General features: G+C 43.9%; 2 protein-coding genes and 1 pseudogene across 5 annotated transcripts in view; 1 reads left to right on the top strand and 2 right to left on the bottom strand.

The window, feature by feature from the left end:
• LOC132223283 (melanoma-associated antigen 10-like) overlaps positions 1-23,662 on the top strand; it is a 44,807-nt gene that overhangs the window by 5,540 nt on the left and 15,605 nt on the right. The window lies entirely within an intron of this gene.
• Positions 1,075-7,049, bottom strand: LOC132223401 (heat shock transcription factor, X-linked member 3-like; annotated as a pseudogene).
• LOC132223399 (melanoma-associated antigen 9-like) lies at positions 21,556-22,368 on the bottom strand. Its single transcript, XM_059678622.1, has one exon. The coding sequence runs from the start codon at positions 22,366-22,368 to the stop codon at positions 21,619-21,621; it is 750 nt and encodes a 249-aa protein (XP_059534605.1). The 3' UTR covers positions 21,556-21,618.

Genomic DNA, 23,662 nt, shown 5'->3' with positions numbered 1-23,662 from the left:
GATTGCCAGAGGGTGACCAGCCAGGCATGGTCTCATTCACTGTGAAAGGGACATCAGACTTTGAAACAAAGTGCTGTCTCTCCTGGCAAGTGTGACTGGTCTGTTGTAAAAGTGTCCCTGGGCTCAAGAGGGCTTGTGTTACACATGTCACATAGCTACCTTGTGACCCAAGAATGGATCTGAAATACAGCTCTGATGGAAAAGTGATGGGTAGAGGTTTTTTTTGTTTTTCTGTGTGAGCAATCTTTAATTTATTTGGGTCCCTTCTAGCAGGGTTACTAATGGTTGTTAGCTGTGAGGATGATGGGCTTTCTCCCAGGCATTGACTGGAATGGTCAGTCTTCTGAGACAGACTGGCTCTGTTATACACTGCTTAGCACAGTGGTCAGCAAACTGTGGCTCGTGAGCCACATGTGGCTCTTTGGCCCTTTGAGTGTGGCTCTTCTACAAAATACCACGTGCGGGCGCACACGTACAGTGCGATTGAAACTTCGTGGCCCATGTGCAGAAGTCGGTATTTTGTGGAAGAGCCATACTCAAGGGGCCAAAGAGCCGCATGTGGCTCATCAGTCACAGTTTGCCGACCACTGGCTTAGCAGATGGGGTGGCCTGAATTCTAGGTGGGCCTCTCTGCAAGGCCCCTGGAACTTGAGCTAGAGATATTCAGAAACTGATCAGAAACTTCCTGGCATCATAGGGGGACCTGTGAGTAAAGATCCTCCTGTTTCAGGATGCATGACTAATATAAAGTGATTCCGCCAAGGTCAGGAGCCAGGCAGTTCTGTCTCCTATCCAGTAGGCAAGGCTCAGGGGACCAGATCTTCCTGGGCTTGCCTCAGGACTCGCTAGCCAGATCTTTGGCTGAGAATGTGAAAATGGAAGGGAACAATGGGGACAAAAGCCTGTCTGGGGCCAGGATTTCTAGCCTCCTCAGGCTCATCTGATGAGGTATGTGGCACGGAAACAGAAGAACATGGACTCACAATTCTTGTTGGATTGTGTATTTTGTACCATGTAGTTTTTGCCTTTCTTTATTAAAGCGGAAATAGATTCGTGGTTACAAAGCTTGTGATATTATGGGTATGCATTGTCCTTGAACTGCTCACAGACTAAACACTTGTTATCTGAGGAGCCCTCCTACTCCTCCTCAGCCTGGTCAGGGTCCTCTGATGGAGCCATGACTAAAAGGCCAGCAATCAGAGTAGAATAGAAGATGTTGTACAAAGACATCACTGAACCTTGTAGTAATTCATTTGCGGGGGTAGGGAGCAGATCCCCTGTGTCATTGGTTCTGGCAGTAGCCATGGGCACAAACATGACACTACCAGAAGTGCCGTCCCCACTTGAACTACCTGCTGCACTTGGACACTAGACCTCCTTGGCACTGCCCATGGGCTGAGGAACCGAGAACTCGAATGCCTGGGTGGCATTGGGTCCCCAATCATTCTTGCCTGTCTCCTAGCCTTTGCTCAGCTTCTTTGCTGCCGTCCTCGTGGTGTGTTCTTGGGGAGTGTCTTGTGGGGGCCATCTTCTTCTTTCTCTTTGGGGGGGGGGGTGACACTGGTCGCTGGAAAAATGCGCATCACCTGGTTGCCTTGTGTCTTAATGTTCTCGAGGAGCCAAGGCTTGCCTCTCTGGAAATTGCAATTTCTGTAGATTTGAAACAACATTAATTAATTTAGTCACTTGTGGAGAAAATATACATTAACTGGCCTCTCAGAGTCTTTACTCATTTCTGCAGGTTATCTCTAAGGGGGCTATAGTTTCAATTGAAAATCTATACTTTCTCATCTTTTGATAAATACTGTATCATGTGCAAAAGGGTTAGACCCTAAAATGAAGTCCTTTCAGTATATCCTTCTCCTGGGTCCACTAGGAAAATGTTTGAGTAACAGGGAACATAGGACATGGGAGGACTTTCTACTTTACCATTATCTTGTTCCCTTGAGAGCAAACTGAAGAGTTGCCTGGGCGTATTTTGTTTAAACCATGGCGATGCAACAAGCGGATGAAACTCTTCAGGCTTTTAGATTCAAAGGTTTGTTCCTCGCCCCTTTGGCAAAGAATCTCCCTCTGGAAAAGATTTTCCTCAATGATCACGGTGTCTCCGTTGTCATTCGAGCACAGAGACGTGAAAGCGTCATCCTCCACTATCCTCCAAAACGTTCTTGGGAAGGACAGCCCAAGAAGAATGTTGTTTCCTTCCACATTGGCGGTGCCTTCATTTGGGTAATGTGGTTGCAGGCTCAGTCCATGGCCTTTGTGCTTCTAAACCGGTTTACAAAGTATTCATTCAAGAATCAGTTTATTCTTGGAGGATATGCCCTAGAGCAGCAGTTCTCAACCTGTGGGTCGCGACCCCTTTGGCGGTCCAATGGCCCTTTCACAGGGGTCGCCTAAGACCATTCTGCATATCAGATATTTACATTACAATTCATAACAGTAGCAACATTACAGTTATGAAGTAGCAACGAAAATAATTTTAGGGTTGGGTCACAACATGAGGAACTGTATTTAAAGGGCCAGAAGGTTGAGAATCACTGCTAGAGGCTAAGAATGGGTGGCTTTTCAAAAGTAGGTCCCTAGTGTTTCTGGTTAAACAGCCAGCTCCCTTCAGTTACCTACCAAAGTATTGTTCCTTAAGCGAGTTCTTTTTTTTTTCAATAAGGCTTTATTGTTGAAGTATTACATGTCCCCATTTTTCCCATTGACCCCTCCCCCAGTCTGCCCCTGCTCCCCCCACCACCATAGGCCTTTAGCACTCTATTGTCTGTGTTCATGGGTTATATGCATATATGCATATAAGGTCTTTGGTTGATTACCTCCCACCCATCCACTCTCCCCTGCCTTCCCTCTGAGATTCTGTACTCTGTTCCATGTTTCAAGTCTCTGGATCCATTCCATTCATCAGTTTATTTTATTATTTAGATTCCACATATGAGTGCAATCATGTGATACTTGTCTTTCTCTGACTGACTTATTTCACTTATCATGATAGTCTCCAGGACCCTCCATTCTGTCTCAGGGAGTAAGAGATTATTCTTTTTTTTTTTTTACTGCTGCATAGTATTCCATGGTATAAATGTACCAGTTTTTTTATCCACTCATCTACTGATGGGCACTTGGTCTATTTCCAGATATTAACTATTGTACATTGTGCTGCTATGAACACAGGAGTGCATACATTCTTTCTCATTGGTGTTTCAGGGTTTCTTAGGTTATAGTCCTAGAAGTGGGATCACTAGGTCAAATGGCAGATCCATATTTAATTTTTTGAGGCAACTCCATACTGTTTTCCACTCACCCCCACTGCATTCCCACTAGCAGTGCATGAGGGTTTCGTTTTCTCCATATCCTCGCCAGCTCTTGTCATTTGTTGATTTGTTGATGATAGCCATTCTGATAGGTGTGAGATGGTACCTCATTGTTGATTTGATTTGCATCTTTCTGATGATTAGTGACTTTGAGCATGTTTTCATGTCTCTTGGCCATCTGTATGTCTTCTTGGGAGAAGTGTCTATTTAGGTCCTATGACCATTTTTTAATTGGATTGTTTGTCTTCCTTTTGTAACTTATATGAATTCCTTATATATTTTGGATATTAACCATTTATCAGATGTATCATTGCAAAATATGTTCTCTCATAGAGTGGGCTCTCTTTTCATTTTGTTGATGGTTTGGGGTTTTTTTGTTTTTTGTTTTTGTTTTGTTTGTTTGTTTTTGCTGTGCAGAAGCTTTTTATTTTGATGTAGTCCAATTTGTTTATTTTGTCCTTAGTTTCCTTTGCCTTAGGAGATGTATCTGTGAACATATTGCTATGAGAGATGTCAGATTTTTCTGCCTATGATTTCTTCTAGGATTTTTATGATTTCATGACTTACATTTAAGTTTTTTATCTTATTTTGAATTTATTCATGTCTATGTTGTAAGTTGGTGGTCTAGTTTCATTTTTTTAATCTATCTGTCCAATTTTCCCAACACCATTTATTGAAGTGACTCTCTTGACTCCATTAAATGCTCTTGCCTCCTTTGTCAAATATTAATTGAGTGTAATGGCTTGGGTTGATTTCTGGGTTCTCTCTTCTGTTCCATTGATCTATATGCCTCTTTTGGCAGTACCAACCTGTTTTACTTATGGTGGCTTTGTAGTATAATTTGAAATCTGGTATTGTGATTGCTCCAACTTTGCTTTTCTTTCTCAAAATTGCTGCAGCTACTCAGGGTCTTTTTTGACTCCATATAAATTTTTGGAGTATTTGTTCCAGTTCTGTGAACTATGCCATTGGTATTTTAATAGGGATTGCATTGAATCTGCACATTGCCTTGGATAGTAGGGGCATTTTAATGATGTTGATTTTACCAATCCATGAACATGGGATATTCTTCCACTTGTTTATATCTTCTTCTATCTCTTTTTTTCAATGTCTGTAGTTTTCTGAGTACAGGTCTTTTACAACTTCTTAGTTAAGTTTATTCCTATGTATCTTCATTTTTTTGTTGCAAGGGAAATGGGATTGTTTTTTTTTTTACAATTTGAATTTATTTTATTTTTTTAAATAAAACTTTATTGTTCAGATTATTACAGTTGTTCCTCTTTTTCCCTCCATAGCTCCCCTCCACCTGGGTCCCACACGACCCCCTGCCCTTACCCCCCCCCCCCACTGTCCTCAGCCATAGGTGTATGATTTTTGTCCACTCTCTTCCCGCACCCCCACACCCCTTTCCCCCCTGAGAATACTGAGTCTACTCCCTTTCTATGCCCCTAATTCTATTATAGTCACCAGTTTATTCTGTTCATCAGATTATTTATTCAGTTGATTTTTAGACTCACTTGTTGATAGATATGTATTTGTTGTTCATAATTTTTATCTTTACCTTTTTCTTCTTCTTCCTCTTCTTAAAGGATACCTTTCAGCATTTCATATAATACTGGTTTTGTGGTGATGAACTCCTTTAGCTTTTTCTTATCTGTGAAGCTCTTTATCTGACCTTCAATTCTGAATGATAGCTTTGCTGGGTAAAGTAATCTTGGTTATAGGTTCTTGGTATTCATCACTTTGAATATTTCTTGCCAATCCCTTCTGGCCTGCATAGTTTCTGTTGAGAAATCAGCTGACAGTCATATGGGTACTCCCTTGTAGGTAACTGACTGTTCTTCTCTTGCTGTTTTTAAGACTTGCTTCAGTGGCGCTTTGGTGCGCACTGAGTCTGCCCCCTGAGTGTGAACCTCATGGATCTGAGGAGCTGTAATCTGGATGGTCACATTCTGACCCCTGGGTACACTGGCTCTTGGATCTCTAAGGAGCTGCTAATTTAGCCTCTGCCTAAGGCTACCCAGCAGGAGCTATGGAGAGATATGCAGATTCCTCTTCTTTGTTTGGGGTTTGGAGGTGCCCAGATGAGGCCAGGCTGTGAAGCAATGCAAGTGCTGTGGGGCCTTAGGCCTTCTTTTTGAAGTTTTGGGTCTCTCTGACCCAGCTGCAGTCTGTTAGGTAATTTTCAGATTGCAAAGGGCCAGGCCTTTCATATGCAAAAGCCCCTGTGCACAGCTTGGGTGGGGTCTCAGGGGATCAACAGGGTGGAGCAAGCATCTATGACTGCTCCTCAGTCCTACCCTAAGAGGCCCCAAGTCTCAGTGTCCCAGTAATCGCTGCAAGCACCTCTGAAAGAAAGCCGACCAATGCCAGACAGTCCAGTTTCTCCCCGTATGAGTTTGTGTCCCCAGAGACTCGCCCGAAACTGGAGTCAGGGCCCTCAGGAGCTTGTGCCTCCCTCCCGATTGCAAAAGACACCGGTGTCCTCCGTTGCCAGCCACTTTTCACACACAGTCAAACCTCCGTACCTCTGCACTTTCCTTCCACACTTCCTCTGAGTCGCAGTGTGCTTTTCTCTTTCCTTCTCATTGTAGAATTTCCATTCAGCCAGTCTTCCTGTGGTTCTGGATGATGTCTGTTTTGTCTTTTAGTTGTATTTTTGAAGTTGTTGTGCGAGGCAGCCATTTCCAGTATTTACCTCTGGGATTATTTTTTAGTTTCTTTTTCTGAGAATTCATTGTTAGTGTATAAAAAAGCCATCAGTTTTTGGGTTCTTGACTTTGTATCCTGTTACATAGCCAAATTAATTTATTAAATCTAGTATTTTTTTTTTTTGGTAGAGTCTTTAGGGTTTTCTATATACAATATCATGTCATCTGCGAATAATGAGAATTTTACTTCCTCCTTTCCAATTTGGATGCCTTTTATTTCTTCTTCTTGTCTGATCGCTGTGGCTAGGACGTACTGTACTATGCTGAATAAGAGTGGTGAAAGCAGACATCCCCGTGTTTTTCCTGTTCTTAGAGGAAATGCTTATAGTTTTTGACCATTGAGTATGATGTTGGCTGTAGGTTTGTCATATATGGCCCTTATCATGTTGAGATATGCTCCCTGTATTCCCACTTTGCTGAGAATTTTTATCAAAAACTAGGGGTGCAGTGCATGAATTTGTGCACCTTGAAGGGAACTGTGGGCCATGAGGCTACCGTGGGCACAGGGACAGGACTTGGCCCATACTCTGCACCCCCTGGCCCCTCCCGCTGTGGCCCAGGGTTCCCTATATACCAGCAGCCCCACTTCTGCCACCACTGCTTCCACGTGTTGATGGCTCCAGCCCCACCCCCACCCTCTGATGGCATGGAGCGATTGGGGCTGGCACCAGTAGTGGGTGCAACTGGGGCCAGAACTGGCAGAGGGTGTGAGTGGTGGCTCTGGTGCCAACAGCAGGTGCGAGCAGGGCCAGCACTGGCAGCAGGTGCAAGCGCTGGGCAAGACCAAGGTGCATGGGAACAAAGTATTTTCAGTAATCACTAGAGGTTCACCCTGATGACAGTGACCAGCGCCCCACCTTGGTCTGGCACCCCTGGTCACCTGCACCACCATCCCGATGTGGCTGACACCCGCCATGTTCTGTTCTCTGTTGCCTGCTGCCACCACCCACCACTGACACCTACCATGTTCCATGTGCGCCGCCTCGTGGTCAGCGGACTTCGTAGCGACCAGTTGTTCTGCCATTTGGTCTATTTTCATATTAGGGTTTTATATATATATACAAGAGGCCCAGTGTACAAAAACTTGTGCAGTCGGGGGGAGGGGAGTCCCTCAGCCCGGCCTGTGCCCTCTCGCAGTCTGGTACCCCTCAGGGGATGACCACCTGCTGCCTTAGGCCCACTCCCCGGGGCATTGGGCCTAAGATGGCAATCAAACATCCCTCTGGCAGCCCGGCAGCCCTTGGGGGCTGTCCACTTGCCAGCGGGGAGCAGGCCTAAACTGCAGTCGGACATCCTTAGCGCTGCTGAGGAGGCAGGAGAGGCTCCCACCACCACCACTGTACTGGCAGCCATCAGCCTGGCTTGTGGCTGAGCAGAGCTCCTCCCATGTGAGAGCGCCCTGACCACCAGAGGGCAGCTCCCACATTGAGTGTCTGCCCCCTGGTGGTCAGTGTGTGTCATAGTGATCAGTCATTCCCAGTCTTTCTGCTGTTAGGGTCAGTTTGCATATTACCCTTTTACTATATAGGATAGAGGCCTGGTGCACGGGTGGGGGCCAGCTGGTTTTCCCTGAAGGGTGTCCCGGATCAGGGTGGGTGTCCCACTTGGGTGCCTGGCCAGCCTGGATGAGGGGCTGATGGCTGTTTGCAGCTGGTCGCACCCCCGTCAGGGTGGGGGTCCCCACTGGGGTGCCTGGCCAGCCTGGATGATGGGCTGATGGCTGTTTGCAGCTGGTCACACCCGCTTCAGAGTGGGGGTCCCCACTGGGGTGCCTGGCCAGTCTGGGTGAGCGACTGAGGGCCATTTTCAGGCTGGCAGGTGACTGAAGCTCTCAGGCTCTTTTTTTAATTTATTTTTTATTCTGGGATTTATTTACCTTCTATGGCTGTACGAGGAGCTGGGAGCCGGCTCCAGCTCTGAGGCCGTTGCCAGCTCTGAGGCCGTCGTTGGCTGAAAGCAGGTATCTCGGTTTGTTTAGATTCTATAATTGAAATTCCGTTGCCATCACTGGCGCTCTAAGCTCTGAGCCCGCTGGCGGCTAAAAGCAGGTACCTGGGGTTTGTTTAGCTTCTATAATTGCAACATTGTTGCATCAGGAGCTCAGAGCTGGGCTGCAGCAGGCGGGGAACTTTGGCTTCCTCCATCGCCGGGGCCACCAAGCCTCATGTTCGCTTCAGCTGCATGGCTGCTGGCCGCCATCTTGTTTGGCAGTTAATTTGCATATCTAGCTGATTAGCCATTGGGAAGGGTAGCAAAGTTACGGTTAATTACCATGTTTGTCTATAATTAGATAGGATATAGATGGGTGTTGAATTTTGTTGAATGCTTTTTCTGCATCTATTTTTTTAAAAATATATTTTATTGGTTTTTGTACAGAGAGTAAGGGAGAGAGAGAGTTAGAAATATTGATGAGAGGGAAACATCAATCAGCTGTCCCCTGCACACCCCTCACCGGGGACGCACCCGCAACCAAGGCACATGCCCTTGACCAGAATCAAACCCAGGACCTTCCAGTCCGCAGGCTGACGCTCTATCCACTGAGCCAAACCGGTCAGGGCTTTTTCTGCATCTATTGATGTGAGCCTGTGATTTTTGTCTTTCAATTTGTTTTTGTGATGTATCACATTTATTGATTTACGAATATTATACAGGCCTTGCATCCCCAGAATAAATCCCACTTGGTTATGGTGTATGATCTTTTTAATATATTGCTGCATGTGGTTTGCTAATATTTTGTTGAGGATTTTAGCATCTATGTTCATCAGAGATATTGGCCTGAAATTCTCTTTCTTTGTAGTGCCTTTATCTGGTTTTGGAATTAAGATAATGCGGGCCTAATAAAAAAAGTTTGGAACTGTCCCTTCCCTTTGGATTTTCTAAAGTAGTTTGAGGAGTATAGGTGTTAGTTCTTTGAATATTTGGTAAAACTCCCCTGTGAATCCATCTGGTCCTGGGCTTTTGTGACCTGGGAGGATTTTTATTATTATTATTACTGCTTCAACTTCATCAGTTGTTATTGGTCTATTCAGGTTTTCTGATTCCTGCTGATTTAGTTTTGGGAGATTGTATTTTTCTAGGAATTTGTCCATTTCATCCACATTGTCCAACTTGTTGGCATATAGTTGTTCATAGTATTTTTTTACAATCCTTTGTATATCTGTGGTGTCAGTGGTTACTCCTCTACTTTTGTTTCTATTTTTATTTATTTGGGTCCTCTCTCTTTATTTCTTGATGAGTCTGGCTAATGGTTTATCAATTTTGTTTATCCTTTCAAAGAACCAGCTCATGGTTTCATTGAGATATATATTTTATTTCGGATCTAATTTTTATTATTTCCTTCCTTCTACTTACCCTGGACTTTTCTTGTTGTTCTCTTTCTAGTCCTTTAAGTTGTAGGGTTCAATAATTTATTGCTGATTTTTCTTGTTTTTTGAGGTATGCCTGTAGTGCTATGAATTTCCCTCTCAGTACTGCTTTTCTGTGTCCCAGAGATTTTGGGTTGTTGTGTGTTCATTTTCATTTGTTTCCAGGAATTGGTCTTTCTTTCTTTTATTTCTTTCTTGGTCTCTTTGGTAACCCATTCATTGCTTGACACATTGCATGGGGGAAACGTATTTATACGTGTTACGTTGACTGGTAGTAGAGCGCGGGACACATATTAATACGTTTTTTATAGACTAGCGGTAGGATGTGGGTAACGTATAAATACGTAAACTAAAGTTATCGTAATTTTACTGAACGTTGCCATTTGCACAAAAAATTAGCAAAAATGGCCTGCGCCACCTGTTAGCGCGCGATAACAACTACCCGCAAACATGTGTTAATAACATGATATTCAGCCTCCATATGCTTGAATGTTTTGGGGTATTTTTACTGTAGTTGATTTCTAATTTCATTCCACTGTGATCTGAGACGATGCTTGATATGATTTCAATCTTCTTTAACTTGTAAAGAATTGCTTTATGTCTATCAAGGGGTCTGTCTTTGTGAATGATCCATGTGCACTTGACAAGAATATATAGTTTGCTGCGTTGGGGTGAAATGTTCTATAAATGTCAATTAAATCCATCTGATCCAGTGTGTCTTTTAGAGTCATTGATTTCTTGTTATGTTTTTTTCTGGAACATCTAACCAGTGAAATCAGTGAGGTGTTAAAGTCCCTTACTATGACTGTATTGTTGTCGATCTCTCAGTTAAAGTCCTCTAGAAGTATTTTTTGTTTGTTTGTTTTTTTGTTTTGTTTTTTGGGGTTTTTTTTTGTTTTTTTTTTTTTGGTGCTCCTATATTGGGTGCATGTATGTTTACCAAGGTTATATCCTCTTATTGGCTCAATCTCTTTATTATTATATAGTGACCTTTGTTGTCTCTTGTGATGGCCTTCATTTTAAAGTCTATTTTGTTGGATATGAGCATTGGTACTCCAACTTTTTTGTTTCTTTTCCATTTGCATGGAAAAAAATTTTCCATCCCTTCACTCTCATCCTGTGTATGTATTTTGTTCTGAGGTGGGTCTCTTGTAGACAGAATATAATTGGGTCAGGTTTTAAATCCATTCAGCTACCCTATGACTTTTGACTGGAGCATTTAATCCATTTACATTAAGGGTTATTATTGACTAGAGGCCCAGTGCACAAAAACTTGTGCACTCGAGGTGGAGGATCCCTCAGCCCAGCCTGTGCCCATTTGCAGTCCAGGACCCCTTGGGGGATGTCCACCTGTCGACTTAGGCCCACTCCCCGGGGGATCAGGCCTAAGCTTGCAGTCAGACATCCTTCTGGCATCCAGAAAGCCCTCGGGGGATGTCCGAATAAAGGCTTAGGCCCCCAAGGGATCGGGTCTAAACTGTTAGTTGGACATTCTTAGTGCTGCCACGGAGGTGGGAGAGGCTCCTGCTACTACCTCTGCACTGTCTAGCCATGAGCCAGCTTCTGGCTGAGTGGCACTCCCCATATGGAAGTGCACTGACCACCAGGGGGCAGCTCCTGCATTAAGCATCTGCCCCCTGATGGCCAGTGCGCATCATGGCAACCAATTGTTCTGCCATTCAGTTAATTTGCATATTAGCCTTTTATTATTATTATATAGGATGTCCCTATTTCCCCCCTTTTGCCCCTTCTGCCCAGCGCTTGCCCCCCACTTCTCTCTGGCCATCATCATACTGTTGTCTGTGTCCATGGGTTGTGCATATATTTTCTTTGGCTAATCCCTTCTTTAAATTCACTTCTTTAAATTTTTATTTTCAGATAAGTGCTTATAACTGCACTATTATATATTTTCTATTATATCATTTAGAATTAAGATATTTTTAATTGAACACTTGTAAATTTTAGCACAATTTAATAAATTTGCTAGAAGCAATTAGGAGATTTTTCATGTAATGCAGATATATTTCAATGAATATTTTATTAATTTTTTTAATTTTTTAATATTTTAATTTGAAATAACCTCATGTTAAAAAAACTATAAAATACTACAGCATATTATATGTACCCTTCACCCAATTTCTTAAGTGTTAATAATTTAAACATAACCATTATACAACTAATAAAATTTGGAATATATTTTTCTTATAATCTCTTTAATGTTACTTAATCCATTTACTTTGTTTTTGTTAATCTTCACCCAAGGATATTTTTCTATTGAATTTTAGAAAGAGTGAAGGGAAAGGGAGAGACACATTGATTGGTTGCCTCCTGCACATGCTCTGATAGGGACTGGGGATCAAGACAGCAACTGAGGTACATGCCCTTGACTGGAATCAAACCTGGGACCCTTCAGTCTATGGGATAATGCTCTATCCACTGAGCAAAAACAGGCTGCAGCTTAATTCATTTACTTTTAATCTATATGTGTCTTTATATTTAAAGTGGGTTTTGTTTTTGATTCACCCTCATAATCTGTCCTTTAATTGGTGCATGTATGCCACTGACTCTCAGAGTGCTTACTGATAGAGTTACTGCCATATCAGGCGGCTTCTGGGGCTGCTGGGGCCAGCCTGCGGCCCGGGATCAGATCCGATCACGGATGGCAGGCAGGCAGCTTCTGGGGCTTCTGGGGCAAGACTGCAGCCTGGGATCAGATCTGATCACAGGCGGCAGGCAGGCGGCTTCCAGGGCCGGCCTCCGGCCTGGGATCAGATCTGATCCGAGGTAGCAGGCAGGTGGCTTCTGGGTTTCTGGGGCCGGCCGGCGGCCCGGGATCAGATCCGATCACAGATGGCAGGCAGGCGGCTTCTGGGGTCACACACAGGGGCCTGGATGGTGGCTCGCGCTGGCAGCTCACGCTGTCCCGCCCTGCCTCCAGTATGCAAATTAGCCGCCATCTTTGTTGGCGGTTAATTTGCATATCGCCCTGATTATCCAATGGGAGGCATAGTGAAGGTATGGTCAATTACCATGTTTGTCTATTATTATATAGGATAAGTACTTATTTATTGCCATTTTAATTCTGTATGCCTAGGTTTCTCTCTCTGTTTCTTCTTCTCATGACAGCAATCCCTTTAGCATTTCTTATAATGCTGGCTTGGTGGTGATGTACTATTTTAGCCCTTGTTTTTTTCTGGAAAATTCTTTATTTGACCATCTGTTTTTAATGATAGCCTTGCTGACTATAGTAATCTTTTTCTCAGATCTTTGCTTTCCATTTCCTTGAGTACTTCATTGCCATTCCCTTCTGGCCTGTAGAATTTCTGATGAGAAATCAGGTGTCAGCTTTATGGAAACTCCTTTGTAGGTAACACTTTTCCTTTCTCTCATGCCTCCGTACTTCCTACCGGTCTCTATGCAGTCTCCACTTTCAGTCCTCAGGTATCAGGGTTCTCTCCTGTGAGTCTTCCATTGATCATTCAGGATATTTTTCTGTATTTTAATTGTAATTCCACTTTGTTCCTGAGAGCATGTCCATGTAACATCCATGTACTCTGCCACCATTTTTAATCTGTCTTCAGTGAGTTCTTTAAAGTCTTTGTGGCCTTTGCTAGCTCATGACTCTGCTGATTACTTATTTAAATGGATTTTCCCATTTTATGGGATGGAAATTGGAGAGAAGGCTCTGGAAACCAGAGTCTGGCATTTTTTGGAGAAAAGGTGTTCATTTTGATATATTTTTGGCACTCTAGAGTCGCAAGGTTTCTGGAGGGACATTAGCTCATGCTGTCTGATTCAAGAGCCACTGGATTTCTACTGTGGTGAAGAATCTAGAGAACCCGGCTCATCTTGTCCTCTGATATGAAATATTCACACTACTGACTTCAGTGGAGTTGAAAGAAGGTATTATGGAACTGACGTCCCTTGGCTGAGACTGCTCAGTTCCAGAATTTCAATCCTGGGTCCCATGCCCGCCAATCACACAGTGTTTATTAGGCCCCATGCTCAGTACCTTTTGAGAAAGTAGAGCAAAGTTGGAGGAATCACAGTAACTGATATCAAACTATAGTATAAAGCTATTATAATCAAAATAGCCAGGTGCTGGTATAAGAGCAGACATATGGATCAATGGAACAAAATAGAGCCCAGGGATCAATCCATGCCTATATTGTGAATTTATATTTGACAAAGGAGGCAAGAGTCTGCAATGGGGTAAAGACAGTCTCTTCAATAAGTGGTCTTGGGAGAGGGAGAATACAGCATCTGAATAGGCAGACCTCTCCTGCACCTCCATCCAGGGCAAGAATGGAAATACAACTAAATTGGTGAGCATTCACCAGAATTACCAACTGAGGTCCAGCTGAGGATGTGACATATTTCGAGGAAGGACAAAAAACACCTGGAGACTGGTAGGAAGGTCCAGAGACCACCTTACCAACTCTCATGGGTGACAGATCAAGAGTCAAGAGGAATCTCTTGGCTACAGGAGGGTTAGTTCCCTGAGGAGATCAAGGCCCAGAATCCAGGCTATGCTCATCGTAAAGCACCAGAACTGAGACCAGTGGCCCAGGTAAGATCCAGCTGAGAAAGGCAGCAGGACTTCTTGTTGCCAGGGAGTCTGAAAGCCAAGGAAGTTAAAGCTACAATTTTTCTTTGTCTGTTTTCTTTTAAAAATCCAGAGGACTTGATTTTTGTTTTCAGCTAATCACCTGAGGCTTCAGTGGAGGTAGGGTGTTGTGGACTGAAGGTGCCTGAGGAAAGGCTGGGGGAAACACAGAAAAGAGGTGGCCATTTTTCCTGAGAAAAGCTGGTCCCTTCCAGTAGCCACAGCTCAGAAAAAAATTAAAAAAACACCACCCAAAGGATGCATCCCACCCCACCCTCAGGAGCCCTGCCTGCCACACCCTCCATCTTGAACTATGCAGAGGAGACAGCAGCAGAGGCCAAGCCTTCAGGTTTGTGCAGTCTCAGAAGCATCAGTCAGTGTCATGTGGGTGGAGCCAACCACCCTGCTAATCCAGGAAACTGACTGGTGCTTCCCCTTCATGGGAGAAACTCTAGGTTTCCAGCTAATCCCACTGGACTGCACATGATGATCTCTGCCCAGCCGAGGGCAGGGAAATATTCTGGATCACTTTCAGAGTAGTAGCTTTGGGACAAGGAAACACAATCATCACTTTCCCTGAAATCTGAATGGTGCCTCCCCATCACAGGAGACCCAGATGTCTAGACTCCTGACTCACCCTAACAGCCTTTCAGAAACAGACTTTTGAGTGATGTAGATTGATAGCTGGCTGGCATTTGAAGGCAGTCAGAGGAGGAGCCTGTGGATCCTGGGGAAGTTTCCTGACCTATTACTGGGCCCTGTGCTGCTAACAAGCCTGCCTTAGAGAGCAGCTTTGCCCCTTCCTCATGCAGCCAAGTCCTGTGGGGAAAGACACAAACTGTGGATTACTTGAAGTTTCAAACAGGTTGATGAGAGGCAAAGGAGGACAGTTTCTAACAGTGGTTAGCAGCTAAATACCTCCTGGCAAGTCCAGAAGTACAGACAAAACAGTCAGCTTCAGTCATCAGAAGAGCAGGATCCAAAGGGAGCTCCCAAGAGGCACTAAACTCTACTTAGAGACAAATGCTGCCTTACTACCCCCTGTATTTCCTTATCTTTCTTCTTTATTGAGTTATTATTTAAGTCTCTCTTTTTTCTCTCATAGACCTACTTTTGCCCTTCCCTTTTCTTATCCATTTTTTTTCTTTCTCCTGTGTTCTCTTCATTTTCCTTTTATTATTTTTGACTACGTGCTTTCTCCTCTACTTTCCTTTTTGTAATTGTTTTCTTCCTCTTTTATTTTATAAAATTTCCTTCCCCTTTTCTTCTTATATTCTTACTTTCATCTCTTCCCTTTCATATTCCCTTTTCTTCCCTTTTTTATCCTCATGTTTTCTTTTCTTCTATTATTGTATTTTTTCATACCTAATACTCTTTTTTCTTTTGTGGTTGCTCTTGTTGTTGCAGGGGTCTTGTGTTTGTTTTTGTTTTCTTTCCTGTTTTGTTTTGTTGCATTTTGTTTTATTCTGCCAGCACCTACACAACAGCTTGCATGATGAGGTCGGGGTTGAGCCTCACAGTCTGCCAGCCTGAGAGGAGATTCCTCTCATGAATAGGACTATGACATACAAGATCCAATTATAATAGAGAGCCCATGGAACACACACAAGGATCATTCATAGAGCACCTAGCTCAAGAGATCTAAAAGACTGCCCCACTGGGTCCCACAAAGCGCTTACTACATAAGGCAAACACAGCAATACTGAGAGGCATAACAAAATGCTCTAATACATAGAAACAAATACAAAGGGATGCCCAAAACCAGGAGACAAAGAAATAACCCCCAAATGAAAGAAAAGGAGGAAACTCCAGAAAGACAGCTAGCTGAAATGGAGGCAAGCAAGTTATCAGACATAGAATTCAAAGTAATAGTTATAAAAGTGCTCAAGGATCTTCATGGAAATTTCAAGAAACTTAGTGGGAACCACAGCAACATGAAATAAGAAATATAAATCATAAATAATAATCAGTTGGAAATGAAGAATAACATATATGACATTAAGAATACACTGAGCTTGACCATCATGGCTCAGTGGTTGAGTGTCAACCTATGTACCAGGAGGTCACTGTTTGATTTCTGGTCATGGCACATGCCAAGGTTGTGGGCTCAATCCCCAGTAGAGGGCATGCAAGAGGAAGCGATCAATGATTCTTGTCACCATTGATGTTTCTATCTCTTTCCCTCTCTCCATTCTTCTCTGAAATCAATAAAAATATATTTCAAAAAATGAATACACTGGAAGTAATCAAAATTAGATTAAATGAGGTAGAAGATTGAATCAGTGACTTGGAAGACAAGGTAGAAAAAACATCCAATTAAAGCAGCATAAAGAAAAAACAATTTAATATATTTTATTGATTTTTTTATAGAAACATCGATGAGAGAGAAACATCGATCAGCTGCCTCCTGCATACACCCTACTGGGGATGTGCCCGCAACCAAGGTACATGCCCTTGACCAGAATCGAACCGGGGACCCTTGAGTCCGCAGGCAGATACTCTATCCACTGAGCCAAACCGGTTAGGGCAAGAAAAAACAATTTAAAAACAGGACAGTTTAACGGAAATTTGGGACATGAAACATAATGATTTCCACATCATGGCAGTACTAGAAGGAGAAGAAACTGAGCAAGGAGTAAGGAACCTGTTTAAAGAAATAATGATAGAAAACCCCCCTAACCTTGCGAAGAAAAAAGTCACACAAATTCAGGAAGCGCAGAGAGTTCCAATCAAGTTAAACCCAAAGAGACCCATTCCAAGGCACATCACAATCAAAATGATAAACATTAAAGACAAAGAAGGAATCTTAAAGGCAGCAAGAGAGAGACAGAAAGTTACCTACAAGGGAATACCCATTAGAATGTCAGCTGATTTCTCAATAGAAACACTTTAGGGTGGAAGGGATTGGCATGAAGGATTCAAAGTAATGAAAAACAAGGACCTGAGCCCAAGTCTACTCTATCTAGCAAGGCTATGATTTAAAATTGAAGGGGGAAATAGTTTCCTACCCAAAAAAAGGCTAAAGGAATACATTATCACCAAAACTTTATATGGAAGCAAAAAAGAGCCTGAATAGCTACAACAATCTTGAGATAAAAGAACCAAGTTCAAGGGATCACAATAACAGATATCAAGTTATACTACAAAGCCACTGAATCAAAACAGCCTTATAAAGGCATAAAAACGGGTATATAGATCAATGGAACAGAACAGAGAACCCAGAAATCAACCCAAACGATTATGCTCAATGAGTATTTGACATTGGGGCAAGAGCATACAATGAACTAAAGACAATCTCTTCAATAAATGGTGTTGGGAATATTGGGCAGGTACAGGCAAAACAAAAACAAAAAAAATGGAGGTAGGCCACCAACTTAACCATACACAACAATAAACTCAAAATGGATAAAAGATATAAATGTAAGTCGTGAAGCCGTAAAAATTCTAGAAGAAAAAGCAGGTAGCAAAATATCAGACATGTCATGTAGCAGAATTTTCCCAAATACATAACCAAGGGCAAGATACATAAAGGAAAGATTAAACAAATAAACAAATGGGGATCCAACAAACTAAAATATTCTACACAGCAAAGGACACTTCTCCAAAGAGGACATACGAATGGCCAAAGACATATGAAAAAAATGCTCAATGTCACTAATCATTGGAGAGATGCAAATTAAAATAACAATGAGGTAACACCTCACATCCTGTCAGAATGACCACCTTGAATAAATTAAACAACAAGTGCTGGTGAGGATGTGTAGAAAAAGGAACCCTTATACAATGTTGGTAGGAATACAGACTGATACAACTACTATGGAAAACAGTGTGGACATTCCTCAAAAAATTAAAAATGGAACAGCCATTTGACCCAGTGACCCCACTTCTAGAAATATATCCTAAGAAGCCTGAACCACCAATCAGAAAGATTTTATGCACTCCTGTGTTCATAGCCGTGTTATTTTTTAAAATTTTGTTTTATTTCTTAAAGTATTACAAAGAATATTACATATGTCTCCTTTTTTCCCCCCTTGACCTTCGCCCAGCCTCCCCTACCCCCCAGTGTCTTCTGTCCATTGGTTATGCATATATGCATGCATACAAGTCCTTCGGTTGATTTATTACCACCACCACCACCATCCCCTCTCAACCCTCTCCAGCCTTCCCAATGTAGTTTGACAGTCTGTTTGATGCTGTTCTGCCTCTGTATCTATTTTTGTTCATCAGTTTATAATGGTCTTTATTATCCATAAATGAGTGCGATCATGTGGTATTTTTCTTTCATTGACTGGCTTATTTCACTTAGCATAATGCTCTCCAGGTCCATCCATGCTGTTACAAATGGTAAGAATTCCTTCTTTTTTACAGCAGTATAGTATTTCATTGTGTAGATGTTCCACAGTTTTCTAATCCATTCACCTGCTTAGGCATAGCAGCATTATTTACAATAGCTAAGTTCTGGGAAAAGCCAAAGTGTCCATCAGTAGAAAAGTGGATAAAAAAAAATAGTGGTAAATTTACACAACAGAATACAAGGTAGTGGTCAAAAAGAAGGAAATCTTACCTTTTCAGACAGCATAGATGGATCTGGAGTCTATTATGCTCAGTGAAATGAGGCAGTCAGCGAAAGGCAATTACAATATGATTTCACTTATATGTGGAAACTAATGAACAACATAAAGTGATGAACAAAATAGAAACATAGGCATGAAGACATGGAACAATATGAGAGCTGTCATAGGTGAGGGAAGAAGTGAAGGGATTAGCCAACAGAATCCATGGACAAAGAGAACAATATGTTGATGGCCAGATGGAAGGGGGGGCATGGATGCTGGGTGGAAAGGAGCAAAGGAAGGGAAATAAGGGATCTCTGTATTAGTGTCAACAATAAAACTAAGAAATTTAAGAAGTAAATTGCTATTCACAGTTATATCTTCATAGAAATTAAATAAAGGGCTGTTACTCTCAGACAGGGTGGAGGATGAGCAAGGGACTTCAGCAGGGAGTAAGTAGCTTCTATGTCAGGATGAGGCCAGGAGATTCTGTGAGCCTTCAGAGGAGGCAGCAGTGATGAGCAGGTCAGCAGACCATAATCCAGGGATGGACAGGAGAGCACCCAAGGGAAGGCTGTCGTCATGGGGGAAAATGCTGGGACTACACAGAAATGCTGGCACCAGGAAGAGTCAGATCTCAACAAACCTCAGACAGCTCCCAAATTATGCTTGATTCTCAATGTCACCTTCCTTCCTTAGGCCTGCTCTTACTGCCTGGGCCTCAGAGTCCTACTACTTGTCATCTGAAAGAGTTCATTCATTGTACTGAGAAATGAATTATGGGGTAGAAGGTGGGCCATGGACTGGGGAGGGTGGAAATATTATGGACTCTAGATGAATTTGGCAAGGGATGGAGTCTCTATCCTGCCACTTACTAGTCATGTGATCCTGGGAAAATATCAGGCCCAATGAGCATCAGGTTCTTCATGTGTGAAGTGATTTTATTATTTCCTGTCTTGCAAGACTGCAGGAATGTGTGGATTGTTTGTAAAGCATCTCATACAGGGCCTGGTGTCAATTGGAATGTGATGAATGGCAATTATTTCAAACTAGAGGCCGGCTGCACAAAATTCATACATGGCAGAGGGGGAGTTCCTTCAGCCCAGTCTGCACCCTCTCTCAATCCGGGACCCCTCCAGTAGGGTCCCTAGGCCTGGCCTGTGACCAGGGCCTATCGGGCTTTCCTTCCCCAGGCTGCTGGCAGCTGGCCCAGCCCCTGCCTCTGCCACTGCTTGCAATCTGTGCGGCGCTGCCCCCCCACCACCACCCATCACCTCTCTCTGCTGGCGACAGGCATGGGGTGCAATCACTTGGCTGGCCTGGGCCTCCGTCTGCAGGATGATCCTGGGGCGATGGCAGGGACCCCCCAACCAATTGCATCACACCCACCTTGGCTGGCTGGTGCCAGTGCATGTCATAGTATGATCATCTGGAAGGTCATCAGGATGGTCGTTCTGCTGTTCAGTTGTTCGGTCGATTTGCATATTATGCTTTTATTATTATAGATATCATTTTTATCCCAGATACTTCCACTCTCTCTGTTGGCACTGGGATTACTTGTTATCAAGGTCATGTTAGAGAATATGCAGCCCAGTAGGGCATAGAACACACAATCGGCCAAACAGGATGTTCCACGAATAAAACTCAGCAAATTTTCCCAATTCATGGGTGTATGCTCAAATTCATGTGTGTGGAGCCTTCCCAGCTGGACACAACACAAAGCTTCTAGAAAGAGAGTCTAGGAACAACTCTTTCCCTCCGTCCAAGCTGCTCTTTTATCCAAACAAATGTTTTCATTCATTTCACCCCCACCCAAAATCTATCCCTTGATAATGATTGGCCAGATCACACTCAAGATTATTATCATTCAAACCTAATTATGCTGTGGATTGTGGCTCTCCCAAGCCATCATGTTACTCATGGTCCCGTATCTGTAATTCTGTAGAAATCTGTGCAGATGATGTGTATAACACACCTAGTGCTCTTACTGTCCAATGACACTGAGACTGTGTGCAGGAACCACCCTTCCTAACCAGGTGGAGATTTCCCTCTGGTTTATTCATGATTCAATAGGAACTTGTTAGGACAATTTTCCATTTCAGACTTTTCTCTCACATCCAAGACACACAATGTGCCACTGCCACCCCCAGTTTCCTTACAATCAACCTCCCCAGAAGGAATCACAGATTCCTAAAGCTCCAAATACCCTGGCTTAGGCCATGCACATTTGACTGCTGTCTCCTGGAGGCTAACAGAAGGGGTTCTGTTACTTGTTCTGTAGGATTTAGGGGACACCTCACCACCTTCCTTATGTGACTTGGGCTACTACACTATCATCCTGTGGGTGGGTGTGCCCTGCTTATGTTGGTGTCCCCACTACTAACACAGGGCCTTCCAGAAGACATAGGCTCTGTGACTGTCTGGGGATTAAATGAACCATGGAGGAGAGGTTGTCTTTATTCAGATGAAATCCATCCACTTCCTTGACTGAAGCAAGCAAATACAAGGATCCTTATATAGTTTACTTCCGAGAAAGACAGAGGAGAAGGGATAAGAAGCAAGAATTAACAACCTTTTGCTTTTATTTTTCTATTTCTTGACTCCATCAATTGTACTGCTGTTTTCTTTCACGTTTCCAAGAAAATACTGCTCTAAAGACATGTTATGTAGTTTGGGATCTAAAACTAGGATGGGAAATATCCCAGTTTGTGTAACACAGTAACAAATCTCTTACGCTTGAATTAGACAAGTACAAATACATATGTGCCCGATGTCATTCACAAACTTAAATGCTAAAGCCTATGAAACATTCTATGAAAAGAAACATTGGAAAGTTCCCTTAAACAATTCCCAAAGCAATCAAGGATAAATTTCTCAATCATTATAGGAACTCAAAGATGCTACAGCCCTTGTTCCCCCAACTCGCCCTGGGCCTCACTATGTAGAATATTGTCTGCTCTTTCCTCAAACACAGAGTGGAAAATGGGCCTCATTTGATGCCCAGAAAAAAGGATGAAAAAAAAAAACTGATGCATATGGGCCTGAAATTTGCCTGGATGCAACTCTGGCTCAGGCATAGTGGTCCTCATTGCACTCAGGCCCTTCAGGCAGGGATGGGAGGGAACGGGGATCCCTGTCATTACCACTGAACATAAACTCGAGGGCTTTCGATATGGTGGTCTCAGCGTGGGCCCTGAGACCCCACAGGAACTCATAGCGTGCAGGATAACTATTGGGCACCTGGTGGTACACCAGGTACTGTTTCTGCACCCAAACTTTGGTGAGGAGCTCCCTGGGCTCCCCATAGAGCCAATGCTCCTTCCCATCATGCACCCCTAAAATATTCAGTGCATCCCAGACTTTCTCCTCAGGGGCACAATCATCGTGCACAGCAATCACTCTCAGAACTGTGACCAGGAGACCAGTGTTGGGATATCTGTGCCCATCGCTAACCATCCCATCATAGGTGAGCCCCAAGGTAGTGACCAGGAGATAGATGTGGGTACTGTGGTCCACTTCCTTCACATCAATGCCAAAGACCACCTGCATGAACTCAGCGGCATTGCTGAAGATCTCAGGGAAGTGATCCTGGAGCTCTTTGATGACACTACTCAGCATTTCTGCCTTTGTGACTGGCTCCTTTTCACGATACTTCAGAAGCAGGAACTCCACCATTTCCATCGTCTTCAAATGCAGTGCTTTGTGGAGCAAGGAATCGGCATCATCTTCAGGGCTCCCCCTCAGTGTTTGGACCCTCCTCATCTTGGCTGCTGGACCTCCCATCTTCAGATTGGCTCCCTGAAAAGGCTGCCATGGCATGGCGGAGGGGAAGGCACCCTGAGGACTCTGGGGAGGATTGATGTCTCAGCAGCAGACACCTCCTCTAGGCTGTCTAAAAGCAGGACTGAGTGGGAGGAAGATAGAGAGGAGCAGAGAGAGAGGGCCGACTCCTCCTCCTCCCTCCCCCTCCCCTACCCCTTCTCCTCCTGCATAGCCCAGAACAGCTGCACCTCCACCATGTTCTGATTCTCCCTTCAGTCCTGATGGTCTTCCTCAGGCTTGCAGGGCTCACTCATATGATGACCAGGCATGATGACTCATGCTGGGAAAGTGACCGAGTGTGGATAGAAGGTGGACAATGAGGACCCATGTGGCTGGGGGAGAGGGAGAGTGTGAGGGGCCTCAGCAGAGAAAAGCACCCTAGGCAGTTCTGACAAAAGTGACTTATGGGTCTCCGCTTTAGGTGTGCTCACAGGCCTCACAGAGATCACTCCTGATTAGCCTGTCCAGTAACAACCTGAAGTCAGAAGTGACATGAATGCTCAGGGTACAGAAGGCACAGGCCAAGATTATGTAGTTAATGGTGGGGTGTGGTGATATCTGACCTGGGTTGGGGAGCCCCTGAGGACATACTGGTGAGCACCTCACTTTAACTCCTGGCACTGATGGCCTTCTGCTACTCTGAGACCTGAGAATATGTAGTGTACACCAAGGCCTTCACATCCTGAAACCCAGAGGCCCTGGCAGAGGGTATGAAGGGGCACTTCAGCATGCACATGACAAGCACAGCCCTGGAACTGTAGAGCTGAGAGGAAGGGCAATGGGACTCTGTGAGGTCCCCTCTGTTGTGGGTGGGAGGTTCCTCCTTGCAAATGTAGGATCCTCACCTTTCCCTTGCCAGGGCCTGGCCCCTCACTGCCTTCTACTGGCCTGAGGTCAAACTCTCAGAACAAGACAACACACACCTGACACTTCAGTGAAGAAACTGAGGGGGCCCCACATGTGGTCCCTCTCCCAGACGATCAAGAAGGGGCGCCTGAAGATTTGGGTCCATCTATCCTGGGTTAAGGCTCTGATCACTTCTCACCATGACGCACTGCAGGGTTTCAGACCACTCTCTCTGCTGACTGAGCGCAATCTACTTAGGCTTAGGCTTCACCTCCCTGAGGTACAGGAGTAGGAAGTGAGCTGAGGTAATCCAGGTACCATTCTGAGTTTCCCCATTGCTGACAGAGGAGGCAGGGTAGGTCTGGCTTCCCATGTGCTCTGCTTCCCCTCAGTGCTCACCTTGATTCCTGGCAGGATCTGGGACTCGTCTCTCTGTTGACAAAAT

Source organism: Myotis daubentonii, chromosome X (assembly GCF_963259705.1).
Source record: "Myotis daubentonii chromosome X, mMyoDau2.1, whole genome shotgun sequence".
Classification (NCBI taxonomy): domain Eukaryota; kingdom Metazoa; phylum Chordata; class Mammalia; order Chiroptera; family Vespertilionidae; genus Myotis; species Myotis daubentonii.
The sequence above is the reverse complement of the archived record's forward strand: the minus strand, read 5'-3'. Positions and strand labels throughout refer to the sequence as shown.